The sequence below is a fragment of the Papio anubis genome, chromosome 20 (assembly GCF_008728515.1).
Source record: "Papio anubis isolate 15944 chromosome 20, Panubis1.0, whole genome shotgun sequence".
Lineage (NCBI taxonomy): Eukaryota > Metazoa > Chordata > Mammalia > Primates > Cercopithecidae > Papio > Papio anubis.
Window position 1 is genome coordinate 44242393 of NC_044995.1, and position 23138 is coordinate 44265530.

Consider the following 23138-nt stretch of genomic DNA (forward strand, 5'->3'; position numbering starts at 1 on the left):
CTCATCGCTCAAGGTCATTTTTGTAAGGGGTTTATTGATCTGCAGGACATGATAAGCTACTCGCCTTGCTTGCTACCAGATAACCTCATTCAGGGGTTGGCAAACTTGCTCTGTAATGCTGCACACTCAACTCTGCCAACCAAAAGTGTAGCTTGAGCCAGACATGGTGGCTCATGCCTATAATCCCAGCACTTTGGGAGGCGGAGGTGGGTGGATCACTTGAGGTCAGGAGTTTGAGACCAGCCTGGCCAACATGGTGAAACCCCATCTCTACTGAAAAAAATTAGCCAGGCATGGTGGCAGGCACCTGTAATCCCAGCCACTCGGGAGGCTGGGGCATGAGAATTGCTTGAACCTGGGAGGTAGAGGCTCCAGTGAGCCAACATCGTGCCACTGCACTCCAGCGTGGGTGACAGAGCGAGATTCTGTCTCAGAACAAAATAAAACAAAAAACAAAGATGTAGCTTGGAAACAACCGAAGATGATACATAAATGAACAGGAGGGCTGTCCTGCAACAAAACCTTATTTGCAGACTGTAAAATGCAAATTTTTTTTTTTTTTTTTTTTTTGAGACGGAGTCTCGCTGTGCTCCCAGGCTGGAGTGCAGTGGCGTGACCTCGGCTCACTGCAAGCTCTGCCTCCCGGGTTCACGCCATTCTCCCGCCTCAGCCTCCCAAGTAGCTGAGACTACAGGCGCCCGCCACCACGCCCGGCTAGTTTTTTGTATTTTTAGTAGAGATGGGGTTTCACCATGTTAGCCAGGATAGTCTCGATCTCCTGACCTCGTGATCCACCCGCCTCAGCCTCCCAAAGTGCTGGGATTACAGGCTTGAGCCACCGCGCCCGGCCAAAATGCAAATTTCATAGAATGGTTGTGTGTCACCAAATATTTGTTTTCAACCACTTACAAATGTAAAAAACCCACACTATTCTTAGCTTTCAGCGTATACAAACAAACAAAAAAACTCAAAAAACAAAAAAACAGGTGATGGACTACAGTGTGCCAGTCCCTGACTTAGTAAATTGTTGCCAACCTTTTCCGAGGTCGCGTGTTCTATTTGGAGATCTGATGAAAACCCTGGATGCTCACCTCCTGCAGAAAAATGCAGGGACACAGCAGATGTGGTATACAACTCCAGGGGGTCTGAAAGCTCATACACGGGTGCCAGCTAGAAGGCAGGAATTGTCTTTGCAGCTCCCCCAGTGCAGAAGGGATCCCAAGCAGCAATGGCAAATTCCGGGCTCAAAGAGGGGCCACTGAAGCCTGCCTTCCCTGAGAAGAGTCTGGGTGGAAGCTGGATTTGCAGACAGCAAGCCCAGCCATCAAGTGACAAGTGACAGGGTCCTCTGAGCAATGTCTCAGATGGGGGCAGGCATGCACGTTTGTGTGACTGCAGCGGGTTCCGACAGACCTCTTCTACCTCCACTTCAAGCACACTGGCCTGTCTGCTGCCTGGGGCACATTCCTGCCCCAGGACCTTTGCACCTACGACCTGGAATACTCTTCCTTACATATCCACAGGGCCCTTTTCCTACTTCCTCCATATCTGGATTCCAGCGTCACCAATTCGGAAAGGCTATCCCTGGACACTTAAGGGAGAGCTGTGGTCCTCACCTGGGGGTGACTGCATTCCTACCCTGCCACTAGAGGACACTCAGCAACTTGGTCATCATAGCTAGGGGTGCTCCTGCCACCAAGTGGGTGAAGGCCATGGATGCTGTTCAACCTCCTCCCAGGCACAGGGCGGCCCCACACGACAGCCCCAAATGTCAGTAGTGCTGAGGTTGACAAACTCTGTAATCACTCTGTCTCCTTTTCCAACTTCATATTTTTCCTTTGTCTTTTTTTTTTGAGACAGAGTCTCCCTCTGTCGCCCAGGCTGGAGTGCAGCGGTGCAATCTCAGCTCACTGCAATCTCCGCCTCCCAGGCTCAAGCGATCCTCCCACTTCAGCCTCCGGTGTAGCTGGGACTACAGGCATGCACCATCATGCCCAGCTTTTTTTTTTTTTGAGACGGAGTTTTGTTCTTGTTGCCCGGGCTGGAGTGCAGTGGCACGATCTCAGCTCACTGCAACCTCCGCCTCCCGAGTTCACGCGATTCTCCTGAGTCAGCCTCTGAGTACCTGGGATTACAGGCCTGTGCCACCACGCCTGGCACATTTTTGTATTTTTAGTAGATATGAGTTTCACTATGTTGGCCAGGCTGGTCTTGAACTCCTGACCTCAAGTGATCTGCCCGCCTCGGTCTCCCAAAGTGCTGGGATTACAGGCGTGAGCCACCGCACCCGGCCAGGAAATACTTTTGGCTGTCCCAATTGGGGGGGAGGGGGGTTGCTATTGGCATTGAGTGGGTCCAAAGGCCAGGGATGATAGCCAACATCCTGCAATGCACAGGAGAGGCCCTCATGATAGAAAGTGATTGGGCCCCAAATAGGTCAATAGTGTTGAGTCTGTGAAACCTGCCTGTGAGCAGCAATGAGCCAACTAACGGCGTACAAATCACTCCTGGTTCTTGTTAAAATGCAGATTCTGTTTCAGTCCATCTGAGATGGGACCTGGGATTTGATATTAAAAGTTCCCAGGTGGGCCAGTTGCAGTGGCTGATACCTGTCATCCCAGCACTTTGGGAGGCTGAGGTGGGAGGATCACTTGGACTGGGGATTTCAAGACCAGCCTGGGCAACATGGAAAAACCCTGTCTCTACAAAATATTAGCCAAGTATTTGTGACACGCGCCTGTAGTCCCAGCTACTCGGGAGGCTGAGGTAGGAGGATCACTTAAACCTGGGAGGCAGAGGTTGCAGTAAGCTGAGATTGCACCACTGCACTTCAGCGTGGGTGACAGAGCCAGACCCTATCTTAAAAAAAAAAAACAAAAAAACAAACAAAAAAAATCGCTGGGAGCGGTGGCTGACGCCGGTAATCACAGCACTTTGGGAGGCTGAGGCCGGCGGATCACAAGGTCAGGAGATCGAGACCATCCTGGCTAACATGGTGAAGCCCAGTCTCTACTAAAAATACAAAAAATTAGCCAGGCGTGGTGGTGGGCACCTGTAGTCCCAACTACTTGGGAGGCTGAGGCAGGAGAATGGCGTGAACCCGGGAGGCGGAGCTTGCAGTGAGCCGAGATCGTGCCACTGCACTCCAGCCTGGGTGACAGAGCAAGACTCTGTCTCAAAATAAATAAATACATAAATAATTAAAAAAAAAAAAAAGTCCCAGGTGGGCCAGCCATGGTGGCTCATGCCTATAATCCCAGCACTTTGAGAGGCTGAGGCAGGAGGATCCCTTGAGCTCAGGAGTGTGAGACCAGCCTGGGCAACATAGCAAGACCCTGTCTCTACAAACAGACAAAAAAAATTAAAAATTAGCAGGATGTGGTTATATATGCCTGTGGTCCCAGCTATTTGGGGGGAGGCTGAGATGGGAAGATTGCTTAAGCCAGGGATTTCAAGGCTGCAGTGAGCTATGATCACACCACTGCACTCCAGCCTGGGGCAGAGAGAGAGAGAGAGAGAGAGAGAGAGATCCTGTCTCTAAAATAAAAATAAAATTTTTAAAAGTTCCCAGGTGACAGGCCAGGTATGGTGGCTCACACCTGTAATCCCAGCACTTTGGAAGGCTGAGGCAGGCAAATTACTTGAGGTCACGAGTTCAAGACCAGCCTGACCAACATGGTGAAACCCTGTTTCTACTAAAAATACAAAAATTAGCTGGGCATGGTGGTGGGTGCCTGTAATCCCAGCTACTCGGGAGGCTGGGGCAGGAGAGTCACTTGAACCTGTGAGGTGAAATTTGCAGTGAGCTATAATCGTGCCACTGCACTCCAACCTGGGTGACAGAATGGGACTCCATCTCAAAATAATAATAATAATAATAATAATAATAATGATGATGAAGTTCCCAGATGATGGTGATGCTCTAAGTCAGTGGGCCACATGGACATACAAGACCTTGGATGATCCCAAATCAGAGTTTAAAGACCTCAGGATTTTTCTGAGAAGCAAAGCAAAAGCAGGAACAGAAACAAATGGAGAATGATAGTGAACCAGCAATCATAGAAGGAAGTGCCTGGTTCAGCTCAACCTGGAGCTGTTCAAGCAAGGGTACCCAAGAGCGGGCTCCCAGAACCTGCTCTGTGCAGCCTTGGTTCTAGATCTCTGGCTTTACTCACCCAACTTCCAACCTCCTACCTGCCCCTCGCATCTGATGCCTAAGATAGATTGAGCACACCTCATGCCCGGCAGAAGAGAACAAGGTGCCAGGGAAAAGAGGGAGTCACCTGCTGTCCCAAATTAAGGACTTCAACACGCTGACTTTGTTGGTGCACTGAAGATTTGGCAAAGGCTGGGCACGGTGGGGTGACTCACACCTGTAATTCCAGCACTTTGGGAGGCTGAGGCAGGAGGATCGCTTGAGTCTAGGAGTTTGAAAGCAGCCTGGGCAATAGAGTGAGACCTTGTCTCTACAAAAATAAGTTTAAAAATTAGCCAAGCATGGTGGTGCACACCCGTAGACCCAGCTACTCGGGAGGAGGAAGTGGGAGGATTGCTTGAGCCCAGGAGGCAGAGGCTGCAGTGTGCTGAGATCACACCCTTGCACTTCAGCCTGGGCAACAGAGTGAAATCCTGTCGCAAAAAAAAAAAAAAAAGATTTTGCAAAAAGCCCATGCCAGCCTCTGCTGAGGACGGCTCATGGGTCACAGAGCTGGATGGGGATTGCCTAACAAAGAAAAAGCTCAAAGAGGAACAGCCTTGACACCACTGACCACCAACAGCCACGCCCAGCCCCATGGCCAGCAACGGCACTGCAGAAAGAGAGGGAAACGTGAAAGAAGGAAAATTCCCGTGCCTGGAGCAGGTAAAGCCAACAAATGCAGAACCTGCGGTCACGTTGCTCAGAAGCACTTGCCCCGGGGTGGAGATGTTGCTCTCACTGCATGGTCTAAGCCTATCTAGGATCTGCTTGCCCATCTCATTCACCCATGGATTCCTGTCTGGAGGCAATTCTGCCCCGCCAGGAGACTTTTGGCCATGTCTGGAGACATTTTTGGCTGTTGCAACTGGAGGCAGGAGGTGGTTACTACTGGCATTTAGAGGGCAGGTGCCAGGGATGCTACTTAATATCTTACGATGCACAGGATAGCCCCTTAGAACAAAGAATTACCTGGACCCAAATGTTGACAGCGCTAAGGTCCAGAAACTGTGAACTAGCCTGAGTTCTGCCAGCCACAGACGGCGGTTTGGATTCTTGTTGCAAACGGCGCACGCATCTTTTCTAACACGCAATCGCCACCACCTCCTCTTCTTCATTCCCTTCAAAGTGGAGCTTATTTGCAAAAAGACTAAGTTCTAAATCCCAGCCATGACCAGAGCCATCTCATTCTGGGAGTCTCTTGAATCCGGTACTCTTTCTTGAGTAGAGACTCTTCCCCTCGCAACCCCGCAACCACCAAGAGCCCCAAGAAGCAGAAAACGACCTGTTATGGATAAAATTATATGCCTCCCCACCATCAAATTCATATGTTGCAATCCTACTCCCCCACTTCTATCCTTTAGGATGTGACCTTATTTGTAAATAGAGTCTTTGTGAATGTAAATAAGCTAAGATGAGGCCACACTGGAGTCTGGTGAGCCCCCTAATCCAATGTGGCTGGTATCCTTATAGAAACGGGAAATTGGGATACAGACAGGGCCACGTGACGCTAAGGGATGAAGCCAGGAGAGATGCCTGGAACGGATCATTTCCTGGCACCTTCATATGAAGCTCAGCCCTTGATCTTAGACTTTAAGCCTCCAGAACTGCAAGGGAATATATCTCTGATGGTTAAGCCACCTGGTAAGTGGTGCTTTGTCATGACAGCCCTAGCAAACCCATCCATGGCTCAAGTCCAGATGCTGCAGGAGGATTCCCACAATATCAAAAGCTGGGACTTAAAGGGACTGTTGCCAGTCCTGAGTTAGCCCAAGGGACCCTGTGCCCAGGGAGCCATCCCTGGTTCTTTCCAGGGAGCCGCCAAGGAGAGGGCAAAACAGAACGAGGATGCACACATCAAGAGAGCCCAGAAGTATGATTGAACGGACGCGGAGAAGGTGACTGCCCTCCAGGAGGATGGATTGGGCCACCAGACTTACCCGAGCTCAAGAAGGGTTTGCCACACAGGGGGCAGCTGGAGGGGCTGGAGAAGGTCCCTTGCACGAGCTGGTGCCCATTGACACACTCCCGCCTCTCTCGTGCATCCTGGCCCTTGTCCTTTAGATGTGCCGGGCTCTTCCCCTGGATGGGACAGAGGCAGGTCTCAGGATGCCCTCTGCAGGGGCTGGCCCTCTTAGGTACTGTGTACGCAGCGCACCGCCAGCCCCAGTCACAGGGCTCCCGGGTTAAGGGCAGCATGCCAAGCTGGGGAAGGCAGAGGGGGGGCCCCCGTGGCTCAGCTCCCCTGACCTTCTCCTTCTGCCTGGTCACTCGACTGCGGAGGCAGCTCAGCCTGCGCTTCACGCTGGTACTCTTGTCACTCTTCTCATTCTTGCCAGCACTGTCCTCGCTCCTGGGGGATGAGAGGGAAGGTCCACTAGAGGGGGCCAGGGGCCATTCTGAGGCAGCCCTGTGGGTTGCTCCAGGAATCCACCTGGAACCTGTCTCCCTGTGGCCTCCCGGTCCTGCCTTAACCCTTCCCTGGCCCTTGACTTCCTCCTTCCCTCCCTCCTTCCCTCTCTTATTCACTCAGCAAACATGAATTAATGTTTGCAAAGTTCTGGGAGCTTTGGGGACTGGGTTTGCAGACAGAAATGCAACATGATCTCAGGTTTGAGGTACGTCAATGCCTGGGCTGGGAATTTCAGCTCTGTTCACTTGTGATTTCTACCTCTAATTCACACCCCCCACCCCCACCCCGTATCTAATTGACCTTATTTATTTATTTATTTATTTATTTATTTATTTATTTATTTATTTTTTGACACAGAGTCTCACTCTGTAACCCAGGCTGGAGTGCAGTGGTGCAATCTCCACTCACTGCAACCACTGCCTCCAGGTTCAAGCGATTCTCATGCCTCAGCCTCCCGAGTAGCTGGGACCACAGGTGTGTGCCACAGCTAATTGTTGGTTTTTCTTTTGTTTTTTGTTTTTGTTTTTGTTTTGAGACTGAGTCTTGCTCTGTCGCCCAGGCTGGAGTGCAGTGGTGCGATCTCGGCTCACTGCAAGCTCTGCCTCCTGGGTTCACGCCACTCTCCTGCCTCAGCCTCCCGAGTAGCTGGGACTACAGGTGCCCGCCACCACGACCAGCTAATTTTTTGTATTTTCAGTAGAGTCAGGGTTTCACCGTGTTAGCCAGGATGGTCTCGATCTCCTGACCTCATGATCTGCCCGCCTTGGCCTCCCAAAGTGTTGGGATTACAGGTGTGAGCCACCACGCCCAACCTGTTTTGTATTTTTAGTAGAGGCGGGGTTTCACCGTGTTGGCCAGGCTGGTCTCGAACTCCTGACCTCCGGTGATCCGTCCGCCTCAGCCTCCCAAAGTGCTGGGATTACAGGCATGAGCCACCACACTCGGCCCTAATTGGTCTTTAAATCCTGCTCGTTCTTCTATCTCCTCCCCCATCCCCAACTCCATCCCCAGGTCACTGGCATGGCTTCCTGGATTTCAGGCACACCCTCATTTAATAAATATTAGGTCAGTGACATATAAGGCAGACATGATTCCTGCTCTAGTAGGATCTGTTTTCTGGGCGGAGATGCCATTTCTCCAGTCTGTGCCCCCGATCCCAGTCCAAGTGGCTTCTGGAACTTTGTAAATATCCGTAAATGTTTGTTGAATGAATGAATGAGTGAATGAGAGAGGGAGGGAGGAAAGGAGGGAGAGAGAAGGATTCAGGGACCTTCAGCCCTGTCTGTGATCCTCATCCTGTCCCCATCCTATCACCAGAACTGATGATGCTCATGCTCGTAGGCCCCCCTGCTATTTATTTATTTATTTATTTTTGAGAGGGAGTTTCACTCTGTCGTCCAGGCTGGAGTGCAAGGGTGCGATCTCGGCTCACTGCAACCTCCGCCTCCTGGGTTCAAGTGATTTTCCTGCCTCAGCCTCCTGAGTAGCTGGGATTACAGGCACCCGCCACCACGTCCGGCTAATTTTTGTATTTTTAGTAGAGATTGGGTTTCACCGTGTTGGTCAGGCTGATCTTGAACTGCCGACCTCAGACGATCCACCCTCCTCAGCCTCCCAAAGTGCTGGGATTATAGGCATGAGTCACCACGCCCGAGCCCCACTGCTCTTTAGGATAAAGTCTGAGCTCTGTCGTGTGGCTGAGGTGGTCTGGTCTCTGCTGACTTCTCCCACCTTCCCTCCTCCCCGCCCTACTCTGATGTCATTCCCTAAGCCTTCTAATTCCATTTTGTTTCCTTCATCCTCATCTGCACATATTGGCAAACTCCTACCTTTCCGTCAGAACCCTGCTTACATCGTCACCTCCTCCAGGAAGTCTTCCTCTGTTCTCTCAGGGTATACGAGAGCCTCATCCCTCCCTTCCCTGCCAGCTCCCCCCATTGCCCTGATGGGGGCCCCAGCTCCTGCCTCCAGCACAGGGGGCCTGGCCCAAAGGACCATCCGTAAACCCTTGTTCAAATCCAAGGCTGCCCTCCCCTGCCGTTCTCACTTGCAGCAGGTCTGTATACTTACTCCGACAGGAATTCAAACCAGGTCAGGTTCGAGTGGGCTTCTCCGGAGCTGGGTGACATGCAAGCCCTCTGCCGGGCCCTGCAGGATCAGAGGGGACAGATACCTGGGTCGGCAGCCTCCTCTCCCACTCCCCTACCCCAGTGCTACCAAGTACAGGCAGGTACCAGGTACCCCATCTAAGAGCCCACCCGTCCTTGACACTCTGGGCTTGTGTGTGAGACATTGTGACAGGTTTTCCAGCAGAGGGCAGTAATGTGTCTTGGCTGAACAAAATCAGTGTTAGCAGGAAGATTTTTTTTTCTTTTTAAATAGAGATGGGGTCTCGCTCTGTTGCCCAGGCTGGAGTGTAGTGGTACAATCACAGCTCACTGCAGCCTCGACCTGTGGGACTTGAGTGATCCTCCCGCCTCAGTCTCCTGAGTAGCTGGGACTATAGACATATGCCAATATGCCTGGCTAATTTTTAATTTTTTTTTTTAATCAAGTACTTAAATCTTATGCAATTTTTTTTTTAAACAGGGTTTGGCTTGGTTGCTCAGGCTGGTGTGCAGTGGCATAATCATGGCTCATGGCAGCCTTCAATGCTTGGACTCAGCCATTCTCCTGCGTCAACACCCCCACACCCCCTAGAGTAGCTGGGACTACAGGTATGTGCCACCACGCCCAGCTAACAACAACAAAAAAAATTTATACAGACAGAGTCTCACTCTGTTGCCCAGGCTGGTCTGAAACTCCTGGGCTCAAACAATCCTCCCAACTCAGCCTCCCAAATTGCTGGGATTACAGGCGTGAGCCACCTCACCCAGCAAATTTTTAATTTTTTTTTGTAGAAACAGGGTCTCACTATTTTTCCCAAGCTGGTCTCAAACTCCTGGACTCCAAATGATCCTCCCACCTTGGCCTCCCAAAGTGTTGGGATTACAGTGGTGTGAGCCACTGCACCCGGCTACAAGAGGATTTTGTAACAGATGGCAGTGTCTTAGGCAGGAGGCACCTTTACCTGTTTGCTCCAAGGGCCCCCTGCGCTGGGGCAGCCTGCCCCCTCTCCACCTCTTGTCTTCTAGCCTCTTCCTTCCTCTCCTGCCTCATTTTTCTTCCCTTGAATGCAGCCTTCCCTTTCTTCTTTCTTTTTTTTTTAAGTCAGAGTCTCGCTGTGTCACCCAGGCTGGAGTACAATGGCGCGATCTCGGCTCGCTGCAACCTCCACTTTCCGGGTTCAAGCGATTCTCCTGCCTCAGCCTCCCAAGTAGCTGGGATTACAGGTGCCCGCCACTATGCCCGACTAATCTTTGTATTTTTAGTAGAGACAGGGTTTTGCCATGTGTGCCAGGCTGGTCTCGAACTCCTGACTCGGCTTCCCAAAGTGCTAGGATTCCAGGCATGAGGCACCTTGCCCAGCCCTCACCCAGTCTTCTCTACCCCTGTCTCCCACACCTGTACACGCCCCTGCATGTCTCCTACTCTTGTCTCCCTCTTTGTTCCTCCACGTCTGTCCCCTCATGCCTGTCCCGATTCCCACTTACCCATGGTACTGTCGAAGTTCTTGAAGCACCTGCTGGACAATCAGCCTGTGGGGGTTGGGGTGGGATTAGAACAGCCCACGTTAGCTCCAGATGACAGACACCCTCCCAGAGACAAGCTGGGGTTGCCCAACCAGGCCTCAGGTCCTGATGCAGACCCTACTCAAAGCCAGCTACTCTGGAGGCTGAGGCAGGAAAATCGCTTGAACCTGGGAGGCAGAGGCTGCAGTGAGCCGAGATTGTACCACTGCACTCCAGCCTGGGTGACAGAGGGAGACCAAGTCTCACAAGAAAAAAAAAAGCCACAATTATCTCCCAAGGCTACACTGAGAACCTTTCTGAGGGGCCTGGGCCTCTCCCGCCGGGAGAAGGACGGTGTCAGAAAGAAGATGAGGTTATGGGGGACTAGTGGGACGGTGTCTGGCCCTGGTCACTTATGGCCAGCAACGCTGCACCCTGGCAGCCCTCCTCCCGCAGCCCTCCTCCCACAGCCCTCCTCCCGCATCCCTCCTCCCGCAGCCATCCTCCCGCAGCCCTGACTTTCCGGTCTGTTCCCTGGTGGTCCCTCCCCCACTGCGAGGCAGAAACTCACACGTGATCTGGTTCCACGTGGTCTTTTTCCATGCACTCCAGCACTGGAGGTTCCAGGCCTGGAAGAAGCCCCCCCATCCCAGGAAGCACAGTTGTGAGGAGTTCTGGGACAGGACCAGCCCAGCAGAGCCCTCCCGGATGCCACCCTGAGCCCCTGCAGAACTGGAGGCCATGCAGACAAGGCCTGTACTCTCAGGGAACAGAGACGAGAAGAGGACAGAGAGCCAGGGACAAATGCAGCTGTCCCCAGTGTCTCGTGAGTGCTTACACCCTACTAAGTGCTTTACATGTGTGAGCTCAGCAGACTCTCCAAGTGGCCTTAAGGAGATAACGCTTATTATTTCCCCTCCCCTTTTTTTCCTTAGACAGAGTCTCACTCTGTCACCCTGGATGGAGTGCAATGGCTCAATCTCGGCTCACTGCAACCTCTGCCTCCTGGGTTCAAGAGATTCTCCTGCCTCAGCCTCTAGCTGGGATTACAGGCACGCACCACCATGCCCGGCTAATTCTTGTATTTTTAGTAGAGATCGGGTTTCACCATGTTGGCCAGGCTGGTCTCAAACTCCTGATCTCATGTGATCCACCTGCCTCGGCCTCCCAAAGCGCTAGGATTACAGGCATGAGCCACCGCACCAGGCCTTTTTTTTTTTTTGAGACAGTTTCACCCTGTCACCCAGAGTGGAGTGCAGTCCTGCCATCAGAGCTCACTGTAGCCTTGACCTCCTGGGTTTAAGCGATCCTCCCATCTCAGCCTGGGATGAGGCTGAGATGTATCAGTAGCTGGGACTACAGGTGCACACCGTCATGCCCAGCTAATTGTTTTTATATTTTTAGTAGAGACAAGGTTTTGCCATGTTGCCCAGGCTGGCCTCATACTCCTGGGCTCAAGCTATTCACCTGCCTTGGCCTCCCAAAGCGCTGGGATTCCAGGTGTGAGCTGCCGCGCCTCTTCTAATAGAGGAAGCCACAGAGGCTCAGAGACTTGTTATGTGTTTAGACTCCAGGTTTGTCTGATGCCAGAGAGGTGCAAGGTCTCACAATAAAAATTCAGAGATAAAGAAAGAGATAAACAGAATGCCAGGCGCGGTGGTTCATGCCTGTAATCCCAGCACTTTGGGAGGTTGAGGCGAGCCGATCACTTGAGGTCAGGACTTTGAGACCAGCCTGGCCAACATGGCGAAACCCTGTGTCTACTAAAAATACAAAAATTAGCCGGGTGTGGTATCGGGTGCTTGTAGTCCCAGCTACTTGGGAGGTTGAGGCAGGAGAATCGTTTGAACCCGGGAGGCAGAGGTTGCAGTGAGCTGAGATTGCACCACTGCACTGCAGCCTGGGTGACACAGCAAGACTCTGTCTCAAAAAAAAAAAAAAAAAAAAAAAAGAATCAGAGAGAGAAGAGAGAGAATCTCGGAGACAAGGTCATTGCAATGGGGCAATCTCACACTGGCTCGAGGGCTGCAGGGAGAGGAGGAGGGACAGATGCTGGAGGTCCCTTCCCCTCTCTGGCTTCCCCCAACATTCTGTCCAGTCCCTGCCCAGGGGACCCTAAGCCAGCTCCCTTCCGTTCCCTGGGGCCCATTGGGAGCCCCATCAAGGGGACTCTCCAGGATGAAGGATGAAACCCCAACAGGGTTTCACCATGTTGGCTAGGTTCCTCTTTCCCTGACTTGGTTTGAATGAAGGAAACTCGCAGGCTGGCTACCTTGAACAGGTGGAGCAGGCACTTCCAAATCCGGAGAGATTTCCGGGGAGCGGATCTCATAGGAGGACACAGGAACGGACCTTGACCTCACTCTTTTCTTGGGGCTGTCACATTCCTGCAGGGAATTAAACATCTCACTAAGCTGGGAAGGCAGCCTGGACGGCAGGCAGGTTCCATAGGTTGAGGGTCCCCACCCACAGCCAGGGCCACCTCCACAGAAACGGGGTGACACACTCATCCAAGCCTCAGCCTCCAGCCATTCCCCCCTGGCCATAGGGCATGGGTTCAGCCACCCCCTCCCCAGTCACAGAGATGTAGTCCTGGCCGAGGAGCCTCCAGCTATGAACTGGAGCCCCAGGTATCAGGGCCACGGGTTCTAACAATGGCCAGAAATTTCCCCCAGGGTCATTTGTGATCACAGCCAGAGATGTCTCAGCCACTAGCCACTCCAAGCATGCATTCCTCAGGTGTGAGCTGGGATCTCAGGTCAGAGACAATTCTCCTTAGCTGCCTACCCCAACCACAGACACAGCTGCCTTCCGGCTGCAGGCTACACTCCAGGCAAAGATCCTCCAAGCCCGGCTAAAACTGCAAGATAAGACATCCCCCACCCGCTTGTCTCCAGCCTTTGGGTTGCAGTCATGGCCATGCATAGCCTGCCCTAGATGCTTACCCAGGGAAAACCCTTCAGGCCTGGGCTGGAATCTTAGGACCCAGAGACTACCGAGGCACGGGCCACGCCGTAGATAAGCACCCCCCACCCCGCCATGGTGGGTAAACACCACCAGCCCTGGCGACTCTCTCCTTCCTACCCATAGCACTGGCTTCTGGACCCAAAAATATGCTATTGTCAGGGGTAGCTGCAGGTTACACCCACTTTGCCTGCCTCCCTCTGCAGGGGGTCCTACCAGACAGACACTCTTGAGTCCAAGTCTTCAGCCCTCCTCCCGGCAGGTTCAAAGCGAGGCTGGCCAGTGTTCGAGGGAGATAGGGCTCCTCATCCACAGCCGAGGCATCGAGGCTGAGCCTGAAGAGGAGAAAGATAGGTGTCAGGCCTTCAAGTAGTCTCACCACTGCCTGCCCTTGTCCCAGGTTCTGAGTGTATGTGCCCTTCCCAGTGATGCAGGCAAGTGTCAAGTGAGGCCCATTCCCAACAGGAGAGAACTTGGCATGGTAGAGATGGTGCCACTGAAACAGCCAAAGAGCCACGCTTGGCCCCTATCACACTGGTTCTTTCACCATTGATCCGGTTTTACTGAGTTCTATTCTGAGCCCGCAAAAGATACTGATTCCTGAGCCGGAGATCTGGCCATGACTTTGTCGATGATGAGCCGACCTGAAGATGATGTCCTGATTCTGACTCAGATCCATCTTATTCTGGTTCTCCGGGAGGAAAGATTGGTTTGATGACCATAATTGCGCGCGCGCGCCGCGCCGCCGCGCCGTCTTCTTCTTTCCTTCTTTCTTTCTTTTGAGACAGAGTCTCACCTGTCACCCAGGCTGGAGCACAGTGGCACACCGGCTCGCAAATCCTCCATTCCCAGGTTCAAGTGGATTCTCCTGCCTCAGCCTCCCAAGCAGTGGGATTTCAGGCATGCACCACTATACCCAGCTAATTTTACGCTTTTTAGTAGAGACAGTCACCACGCTTTTTGCCAGGCTGGTCTTAAACTCCTGAATCTCAAGTGATTCCTGACTTCAAGCTTCCCAAAGTCCTGGGATTACAGGCCACTGCACCCGCCTGAATTTCTAGCCTGGGATGACTTGAAGGGCTGAGAGACACAGGTTAGGGTGGCCAGGAGCCTCCCACTTCATTTGGTGCTGCTACTGTGGGGTGTCTGCAGACCACATCTCGGGTTTGATCATAAGTGCATGGATGCAGATCACATTTGTGCTTATATGCATGGGTCTGATGGGGCTGAGTATGGCTGTAATTTCAGCAGTGTGGGTGATTGATTTTGTGTGTGCTTGCAGTGTGTGTGCTTGCAGTGTGTGGCAGTCATTTTTTTTCTTTCTTCTGTTTTTAGATAGAGTCTTGCTCCCTTGTCGCCCAGGCTGGAGTGCAAGTGGCACAATCCTGGCTCACGTCTCTGGTTCCTGGGTCTGGCGTGATTCTCGGCCCCAGCCTCCCAGCAGCTGGACTACAGGTGCCCACTACGCCAGCTAGTAACTTTTGTATTTCTAGTAGACAGGGGGTTTTGCCACGTTGGCCAGGCTGGTCTTGAACTCCTGACCTCAGGTGATCCACCCGCCTTGGCCTCCCAAGGTGCTGGGATTACAGGTGTGAGCCACTGTGCCCGGCCTCACGTGCAAGTTTTTTGGGCTGCCTCTGATGGTGCAGATGCCCCTCATGTCCCTACAGCAGGGATCCCCAACCCCTGAGCCACAGACTGGTAGGTACTGGTCCGTGACCATTTATTTATTTATTTATTTATTTATTTGAGACGGAGTCTTACCCTGTCGCCCAGGCTAAAAGGTCATGGACGGCCAGGCGCAGTGGCTCACACCTGTAATCCCAGCACTTTGGGAGGCCAAGGCAGGTGGATCATGAGGTCAGGAGTTCGAGACCAGCCTGACCAACACGGTGAAACCGCATCTCTACTAAAAATACAAAAATTAGCCTGGTGTGGTGGTGCATGCCTGTAATCCCAGCTACTCAGGAGACTGAGGCAGGAGAATCGCTTGGACCCGGGAGGTGGAGATTGCAGTGAACCGAGATCACGCCACTGCACTCTAGCCTGGGCAATGTAGTGAGACTCCATCTCAAAAAAAAAAGAGAGAATCTAATGCCTGATGATCCCATCACCCCCAAAATGGACCAGTTAGTGCAGGAAAACAAGCTCAGGGCTCCCACTGATTCTACATGATGATGAGTTGTATAATTATTTAATTATGTATTACAATGTAATAATAATAGAAATAAAGTGCACGATAAATGGAATGTGCTTGAATTATCCAGAAAGTATCCCCTTTCCCCCTGGGTCCATGGAAAAATTATCTTCCATGAAACCGGTCCCTGGTGCCAAAAAGCTTGGGGACCATGGCAGGTGCAAGGGGCAGCTTGTCTCAAGACCTGGCTCTGGCCTTCTGGACCCCTGCCCTGTCCCGGAGGTGCATTGTGGGAGGCAGGCAGCAGTGGGGAACTGACCTCCGCCAGCTCTCTGAGCAGCTCCGCGACCTTTCCCAGCTGCGCCGCCTTGACAGGTCCTGGGACCCCGCCAAGTTGGAGAAAAGAGAATCCCTTCCTGGTTCTTCACTGGAGGCGCGGCTGTCTGGGGTCTCCCCAGGCTGGCTGTGGGAAGGGGCCCCAAGGCCCAGGTCCTGCAGATACTCGCTGCCCTGAAGGGCCCCCAAATCCAGGCTGAGGTCCTCTGCACTCTCGCTGAGCCGCCTGGGAAAATCATCCTCCTGTAGGTTGGGAGGGTGAGGAGAGAGAAGGTGTTCACCAAGGGGCAGCAGAGCCTGGGGTCTCTTGACCACAAGGTCCCTGCTCCCAACATTCAGACCCTGCCTGTCCCCAACCTGTCCATCCTGGGTTCAGTGCCCTTCTCACAGCGAGTGGGATGGAATGGGAGGGAGTATCCCCCAGTGTCCTGTCTAACCTGGACCTTCAAGACCTCACCCCCACAAAAGGACCAGAAGTCTGGTGTTCCATGCCAAATTCCCCTACTTCTAGCCTTGGCAAAGTACTTCTCGTCACTGAGTTTCCATCTGATTATCTTTTTTTTTTTTTTTTGGTTGGTTTTTTTTTTTTGGTACAGTTCCTGCTCCTGTTCCTATTTCTTTTTCCTTCCCTTCTTTTGTCCTTCACTTCCCTCTTCTCCTCCCAGTCATTCTATTTGTCATTCTGTCCAGCCAGGGCACCTACCTTTTCTTCTCCTTGCAAAACCTCCTCTCCCACCCGGCCCATCCTGAGTCTGTCTGGTGAACTCCTATGCATCCGTCAAAACCCAGCTTGGGCATGCCCTCCAGGTTGCTTTCCTGACTCCTCAAGGTTGGTAAGATGCCCCTCCTCTGGGCTGTCAGGATCTGGAGGACAGGAATTGTCCTTTTTCAGGCCTTTGTTAGGACTGTCTGCACACAGGATTTGGTGGGTAGGTGGGTGGGTAGGCTTCCCCCATGGTTCCATGTGAGGCCAGTGCTGATATTCGGCTGATATCCATGTGATCTCAGGCAGCCCTTGGTGGATGCTCTCAATTTGTCAGCTGCACATCTTGGCCAGCAGGAGGCAGGGGGTCTGTGTCCACACCTGTCTTGGGATGAGCAAGGAGGAGCTACGCAGGGTTTGCCCTTTTACCTGAACCACCCATGTTGATGTCTTTATAGATTTGGCCACTCCCTTCTTTTTATTGCAGTGAAATACACATCACATAAAATTTATCATCTTAACCTTTTTTTTTTTTTTTGAGATGGAGTCTTGCTTTGTCGCCTAGGCTGGAGTATAGTGGCACGATCTCGGCTCACTGCAACCTCCACCTCCCGGGTTGAAGCGATTCTTCTGCCTCAGCCTCCTGAGAAGCTGGGATTACAGGCACCCTCCATTATGCCCAGCTAATTTTTGTATTTTCAGTAGAGATGGGGTTTCACCATGTTGGCCGGGCTGGTCTCGAACTCCTGACCTCAGGGGATTCGCCTGCCTCGGCCTCCCGAGGTGCTGGGATTACAGGCATGTGCCACTGCTTCTGGATAATTTTTATATATATTTTTTAGTAGAGACAGGGCTTCACGATGTTGGCCAGGATGGTCTTGAACTCCTGACTTCAGGTGATCTGCCTGCCTCAGCCTCCCAGTGTTGGGATTACAGGCGGGAGCCACCGTTCCCGGGCCCATCTCTTAACCATTTTTAAGTGCCCAGTTCAGCATCATTAAGCACATTCTCATTGCTGTGCAACCACCACCTCCATGTATCTCCAGAACTTTCTCATCTTCCCAAACTAAAATTTTGTTCCCATGAAACACTCGCTCCTCATTTCCCTCCCCAGCCCCTGGCACCCACCCTTCTACTTTCTGTCTCCATGAATCTGACCAGGCCTGGCGTGGTGGCTCATGCCTTGGAATCCCAGCAATCTGGGAGGATCGCTTGAGCCCAGGAGTTTGAGACCAGCCTGGACAACACAACAAGACCCTATCTCTACAAAAAAAAAAATTTAAATTGAGCTGGGCATGGTGGCAGGCTCCTATAGTCCCAGCTACTTGGGAGTCTGAGGTGGGAGAATCACTTGATCCTGGAGGTCGAAGCTGCAGTGAGCTGTGATCATACTACCGCACTCTAGCCTGGGTGACAAAGAAAGACCCTGTCTCCAAAAAAAAAAAAAAAAAGCCGGGGGTGGTAAATCTTGAACCCGACGAGTCCAGAGACCTCCTACGAGGGGAATCAGGCAGTATTTGTCCTTTTGTGTCTGGTTTATTTCACCGAGCACAGCATCCTCACGGTTCCTCCACATTGCAGCATGTGTCAGAATTTCCTTCCTTTTTAAGGTTGACTTGTATTCCATCGTGTGAATGGATCACATCGCATTTATTCATCCATCCATCAACGGACACCTGGGCTCTTTCTATCTATTGGCTCTTGTGAATAACGCTGCTATCAACATCAGTGTGCGAATATCGGTGAGTCCTTGCTCTCAGTTCTTCTGGGAAGATATCCAGAAGTGGAATTGCTGGATTGTGTGGTTTATTATTATTATTATTGTTATTATTTGAGACAGAGTCTTGCTCTGTCACCCAGGCTGGAGTGCAGTGGCACCATCTCGGCTCACTGCAACCTCTGCCTCCTGGGTTCAAACGATTCTTGTGCCTCACCCTCCTGAGTAGTTGGAAATACAGGTGTGCACCACCACGTCGGGCTGATTTTTCTATTTTCAGTAGAGACATGGTTTCATCATGTTGCCCAGGCTGGTCTCAAATTCCTGATTTCAGGTGATCCTCTCCCACTCGGCCTCCCAAAGTGCTGGGATGACAGGTGTGAGCCACTGCGCCCAAACTCTTTTATTTTATTTTTTGAGACAGCCTCTCGCTCTGTCACCTAGGCTGGAGTTCAGTGGCACAATTGCGTGGCAATTTTAGGTTTAACTTTCTTTTTTTATTTTATTTTTATTTTTTTGAGATGCAGTCTCACCCTGTCGCCCAGGCTGGAGTGCAACGGCGCTATCTCAGCTCACTGCAATCTCTGCCTCCCGGGTTCAAACAATTCTACTGCCTCAGCCTCCCGAGTAGCTGGAATAACAGGCGCCTGCAACCATACCAGGCTAATTTGTTTGTTTGTTTGTTTGTTTTTTTTGTTTTGTTTTGTTTTTGAGATGGAGTCTCGCTCTGTCGCCCAGGCTGGAGTGCAGTGGCCGGATCTCAGCTCACTGCAAGCTCCGCCTCCTGGGTTCACGCCATTCTCCTGCCTCAGCCTCCGGAGTAGCTGGGACTACAGGCGCCCGCCACCTCGCCCGGCTAGTTTTTTGTATTTTTTAAGTAGAGATGGGGTTTCACCATGTTCGCCAGGATGGTCTCAATCTCCTGACCTCGTGATCCACCCGTCTCGGCCTCCCAAAGTGCTGGGATTACAGGCTTGAGCCACCGCACCCGGCCTGTATTTTTAGTAGAGACAGGGTTTCACCATCTTGGCCAGCCTGCTCTCCTGAACTCCTAACCTCATGATTCACCCGCCTCGGCCTCCCAAAGTGCTGGGATTATGGGCGTGAGCCACTGTGCCTGGCTAATTTTAGGTTTAGCTTCCTAAGGACTCACTCTACTGTTTCCACAGCCTGCCTTCTTCCTGAATCTCTCCTTTGTGGCCACCATCCTCGTTTCCCTCCCACCTCCCTGCTGACTCCTCCTCTGCCTTCTCTTCCTCCCTCTGCCTTTTGATCACCGGGGTCCCTCTTTTTCAGTCTCTTTCTAAGGAGCCACAGCTCTAGCTCTGGCTGGCCCTCATGTGACTTGGGTGGCAGCCTCCTTTCAAATCCCCACTTACCCCCCAAATGGCTCCATTCCTACCCCCGGTGCCTGGACAACCTCCTACTGTCTTTTCTGTCTCTGCCCCCAAAGGTTTTTTTGTGTCTCTGGTTTTCATCCTCCTGTAAATATAAACATGTCAGGACAGCCTCTTGGCCTGGCTGAGCCTCCCTCTTTCTCCTGCATCTGGCCTCCCTCAGAGGAGGCAGAGGTGGGAGCCAGGCCAGAGATGGGGGTGGAGCCGGGGAGTCGGGAGCCGGGCAGTACAGGCTGTTCCAGCTCCCACTGGTAAGTACATTGAGGGAGGGAGACAGTGAGTGTCTCATCTTTTATTTTGGAGCTTGCACCTTTGCTCTGACATATCTTGGGCAAGAAAAGATGAGAACCAGCCCAGTGGGGGTCCTTCCAGGTATCTGAGTAAACATCGTATGCTGCCCCGCTGGCCCTGACACCCCAGAGAGGGTGCTATAAATCCAGGCTCCTGTTCCCTACACCCGGGGGAGCCTTGGGGGATGGGATCCGCTGTCAAACCCAGAGGCGAAGCAGCCCAGGGTTCCCCACTCTTCAGAAGGGCTCACCACGCACAGTTTTTCGTAGTACATGGATAAATGCTTCTCTTAAAAATGTAAATAGCTATTGATCTTGTTGTCTATTGGAAAAACATAACACACCAAAGCAGCTTCAAGCATAATGTGTCCCTGGTCCCCATTTTGTCATGTAAAAAAGTGGCTTGATTTCAAACAAAATGGCATAAATCATAGCGCAGATAGCCTGCCTTTCTTTCTTTCCTTCTTTCTCTTTCTTTCTTTCTTTCTTTCTTTTTCTTTCTCTCCTTCCTTCCTTCCTTCTTTCTCTCTCTCTCCTTCCTTCCTTCCTTACTCTCCCCTCCCCTTCCCTCTCCTCTCCTCTCCCTCCTTCCCTTCCTTCCTTCTTCCTTCCTTCCTTCCTCCCTCCCTCCCTCCCTCCCTGCCTTCTTTCCTTCCTTCCTTCCTCTCTCTTTTTTATTTATTTATTTTTTTGACAGGATCTTGCTCTGTTACCCAGGCTGGAGTGCATTGGCGCCATCACAGCTCACTGCAGCCTGGAATTTCTGGGGTCAAGGCATCCTCCTACCTCAGCCTCCTGAGTAGTCGGGGCCACAGGCGTGCACTACCATGCCCAGCTAATTTATATATATATATATATATATATATATTTTTTTTTTTTTTTGGAGACGGAGTCTCGCTCTGTTGCCCAGGCTGGAGTGCAGTGGCTGGAACTCAGCTCACTGCAAGCTCCGCCTCCTGGGTTTATGCCGTTCTCCTGCCTCAGCCTCCGGAGTAGCTGGGACTACAGGCACCGCCACCACGCCCGGCTAGTTTTTTGTATTTTTTAGTAGAGACAGGGTTTCACCGTGTTAGCCAGGATGGTCTCGATCTTCTGACCTCGTGATCTGCCCATCTCGGCCTCCCAAAGTGCTGGGATTACAGGCTTGAGCCACCGCACCCGGTCTTTTTTTTAATAGAGTTTCGCTCTTCTTGCCTAGGCTGGAGTGCAATGGTGCGATTTCGGCTCACTGCAACCTCTGCCTCCCGGGTTCAAGTGATTCTCTTGCCTCAGCCTTCCAAGTAGCTGGGACTACAGGCACCCACCACCACACCTGGCTAAATTTTGTATTTTTAGTAGAGACAGGTTTCACCACGTTGGCCAGGCTGGTCTCGAACTCCTGACCTTAGGTGATCTGCCTGCCTCAGCGTCCCAAAGTGTTGGGATTACAGGCGTGAGCCACCATGCCCGGCTTCAGCTAATTTTTTTTTTATTTTTTGTAGAGACAGGGTCTTGTTATGTTGCCCAGGCTGGTCTTGAAATCCTGGGCTAACGTGACCCTCCCACCTCAGCCTCCCAAAGTGCTGGAATTACAGACATGAGCCACCGTGCCTCGCAGGGCAGATGGTTTTCAAATGGTCATTGGGTAGAAAGACCTCAGTCAAGGTTTGCATCCTGCTATGGTAGCTGTTGTTAGCTAAGCATGACCTGGGTCAAGTACCTGAAGCTCTTTGAGCCTCAGTTTTTTCCATCTCTAAAATGGGCATACTGCCACCTACTTGTAGGATTGGGTTGTGCAGATGAAATGAGATGTTTGGGCATTGCAAGCCCTTGGCCAATGGAATAATACATTGCTGTTTTTAAATGTCATGAGTCGGGGGCCAGGGCCGTGGCTCACACCTGTAATCCCAGTGCTTTGGGAGGTCAAAGTAGGAGGATCATTTGAGGCTAGGGGTTTGAGACCAGCCTGGGCAACATAGCGAGATCCCATCTTTAAAAAAAAAAAGAAAGGCCGGGTACAGTGTCTCACGCCTGTAATCCCAGCACTTTGGGAGGCTGGGGTGGGCAGATCACAAGCTCAGGAGATCGAGACCATTCTGGCTAACACGGTGAAACCCTGTCTCTACTGAAAATAAAAAAAAATTAGCCGGGCGAGGTGGCGGGCGCCTGTAGTCCCAGCTACTCGGAAGGCTGAGGCAGGAGAATGGCGTGAACCCGGGAGGCGGAGCTTGCAGTGAGCTGAGATCGCACCACTGCACTCCAGCCTGGGCGACAGAGCGAGACTCCGTCTCAAAAAACAAACAAACAAGCCGGATGTGGTGGCGTGCACCTGTAGTCCCAGCTACTCTGGAAACTGAGGTGAGAGGATTGCTTGAGATCAGGAGGCAGAGGTTGCTGTGAGCTATGATCACACCACTGCACTCCAACCTGGGTGACAGGGCAAGACCCCATCTCTACAAATAAATAATTAAATTACATAAAATAAATAAATTTCAGGAGTCAGGACCCTTCCTCTGAGCAAGCCTCTGATAGCCCCAAATCGAATCACACGGTCTCCACTGTCCTCACGGAGCGAATTGGAGAAGATAGACGATTAAGCCCAACCATTATAATCAAGAATGCTAGAAGGTTCCAGCCAGCAGGCTGGGGAAGATCTGCGGGGGAACAGATTACGCTGTCCAAAGAGTATCAGGGAGGTCTTTCTGGAGGAAATGGCAGCAAGTGAAAGTCTGAGGACTGAGTAGGGGCTGGCTAGGCAGATACTGCAGGTAAGCATATTCCAGGCAGTGAAAGAACAGGACGTCTAGAAGTCTGCAGGCTGGAGAGCTCATGGCGCCTTTAAGCAACTGGCCAGTGTTCCTATGGCTGGAGGTGTGGACAGTTGGGGAACACGAGTCTGGTTGGCCAAAGCATAGATTTAATCTGGAAGTTTCCAACAGTGGTGGTAGGGAGGGCAGTGATTGGCCTTCAGAAAGATTATTCAGCTTGCTGGCTGGGCGCGGTGGCTCACGCCTGTAATCCCAGCACCTCGGGAGGCCGAGGCGGGCAGATCACATGAATCCAGGAGTTTGAGACCAGCCTGGCCAACATGGCAAAACCCCATCTCTACTAAATATACATAAATTAGCTGGACATGGTGGTGCATGCCCGTAATCCCAGCTACTCAGGAGGCTGAGGCACAAGAATCTCTTGAACCCGGGAGGTGGAGGTTGCAGTGAGCCGAGATTGTGCCACTGCACTCCAGCCTGGGTGATGGAGTGAGACCCTGTCTCAAAAAAAAAAAAAAAAAAAAAAAAATGTATTAAGCTTGCAGAGCAGAGATGGGCTTGGATGGGGCCAAGATGCAGGCAGGTGGCCCAGCCAGGACACCCATGCAGATGACGTGGGGGAGCCATG

General features: G+C 51.9%; 1 protein-coding gene across 1 annotated transcript in view; it reads right to left on the reverse strand.

Moving 5' to 3' along the window:
• ARHGEF18 (Rho/Rac guanine nucleotide exchange factor 18) overlaps window positions 1-23138 on the reverse strand; it is a 124618-nt gene that overhangs the window by 84048 nt on the left and 17432 nt on the right. The window contains exons 3-11 of the mRNA XM_031659062.1: window positions 15640-15899; window positions 13369-13518; window positions 13277-13292; window positions 12492-12606; window positions 10791-10848; window positions 10202-10246; window positions 8679-8756; window positions 6446-6548; window positions 6136-6277 (exon numbers count right to left, since the gene is read on the reverse strand). Of these exons, the coding sequence (XP_031514922.1) occupies window positions 6136-6277; window positions 6446-6548; window positions 8679-8756; window positions 10202-10246; window positions 10791-10848; window positions 12492-12606; window positions 13277-13292; window positions 13369-13518; window positions 15640-15899 (967 nt within the window). The remainder of the gene's footprint in view (window positions 1-6135; window positions 6278-6445; window positions 6549-8678; window positions 8757-10201; window positions 10247-10790; window positions 10849-12491; window positions 12607-13276; window positions 13293-13368; window positions 13519-15639; window positions 15900-23138) is intronic.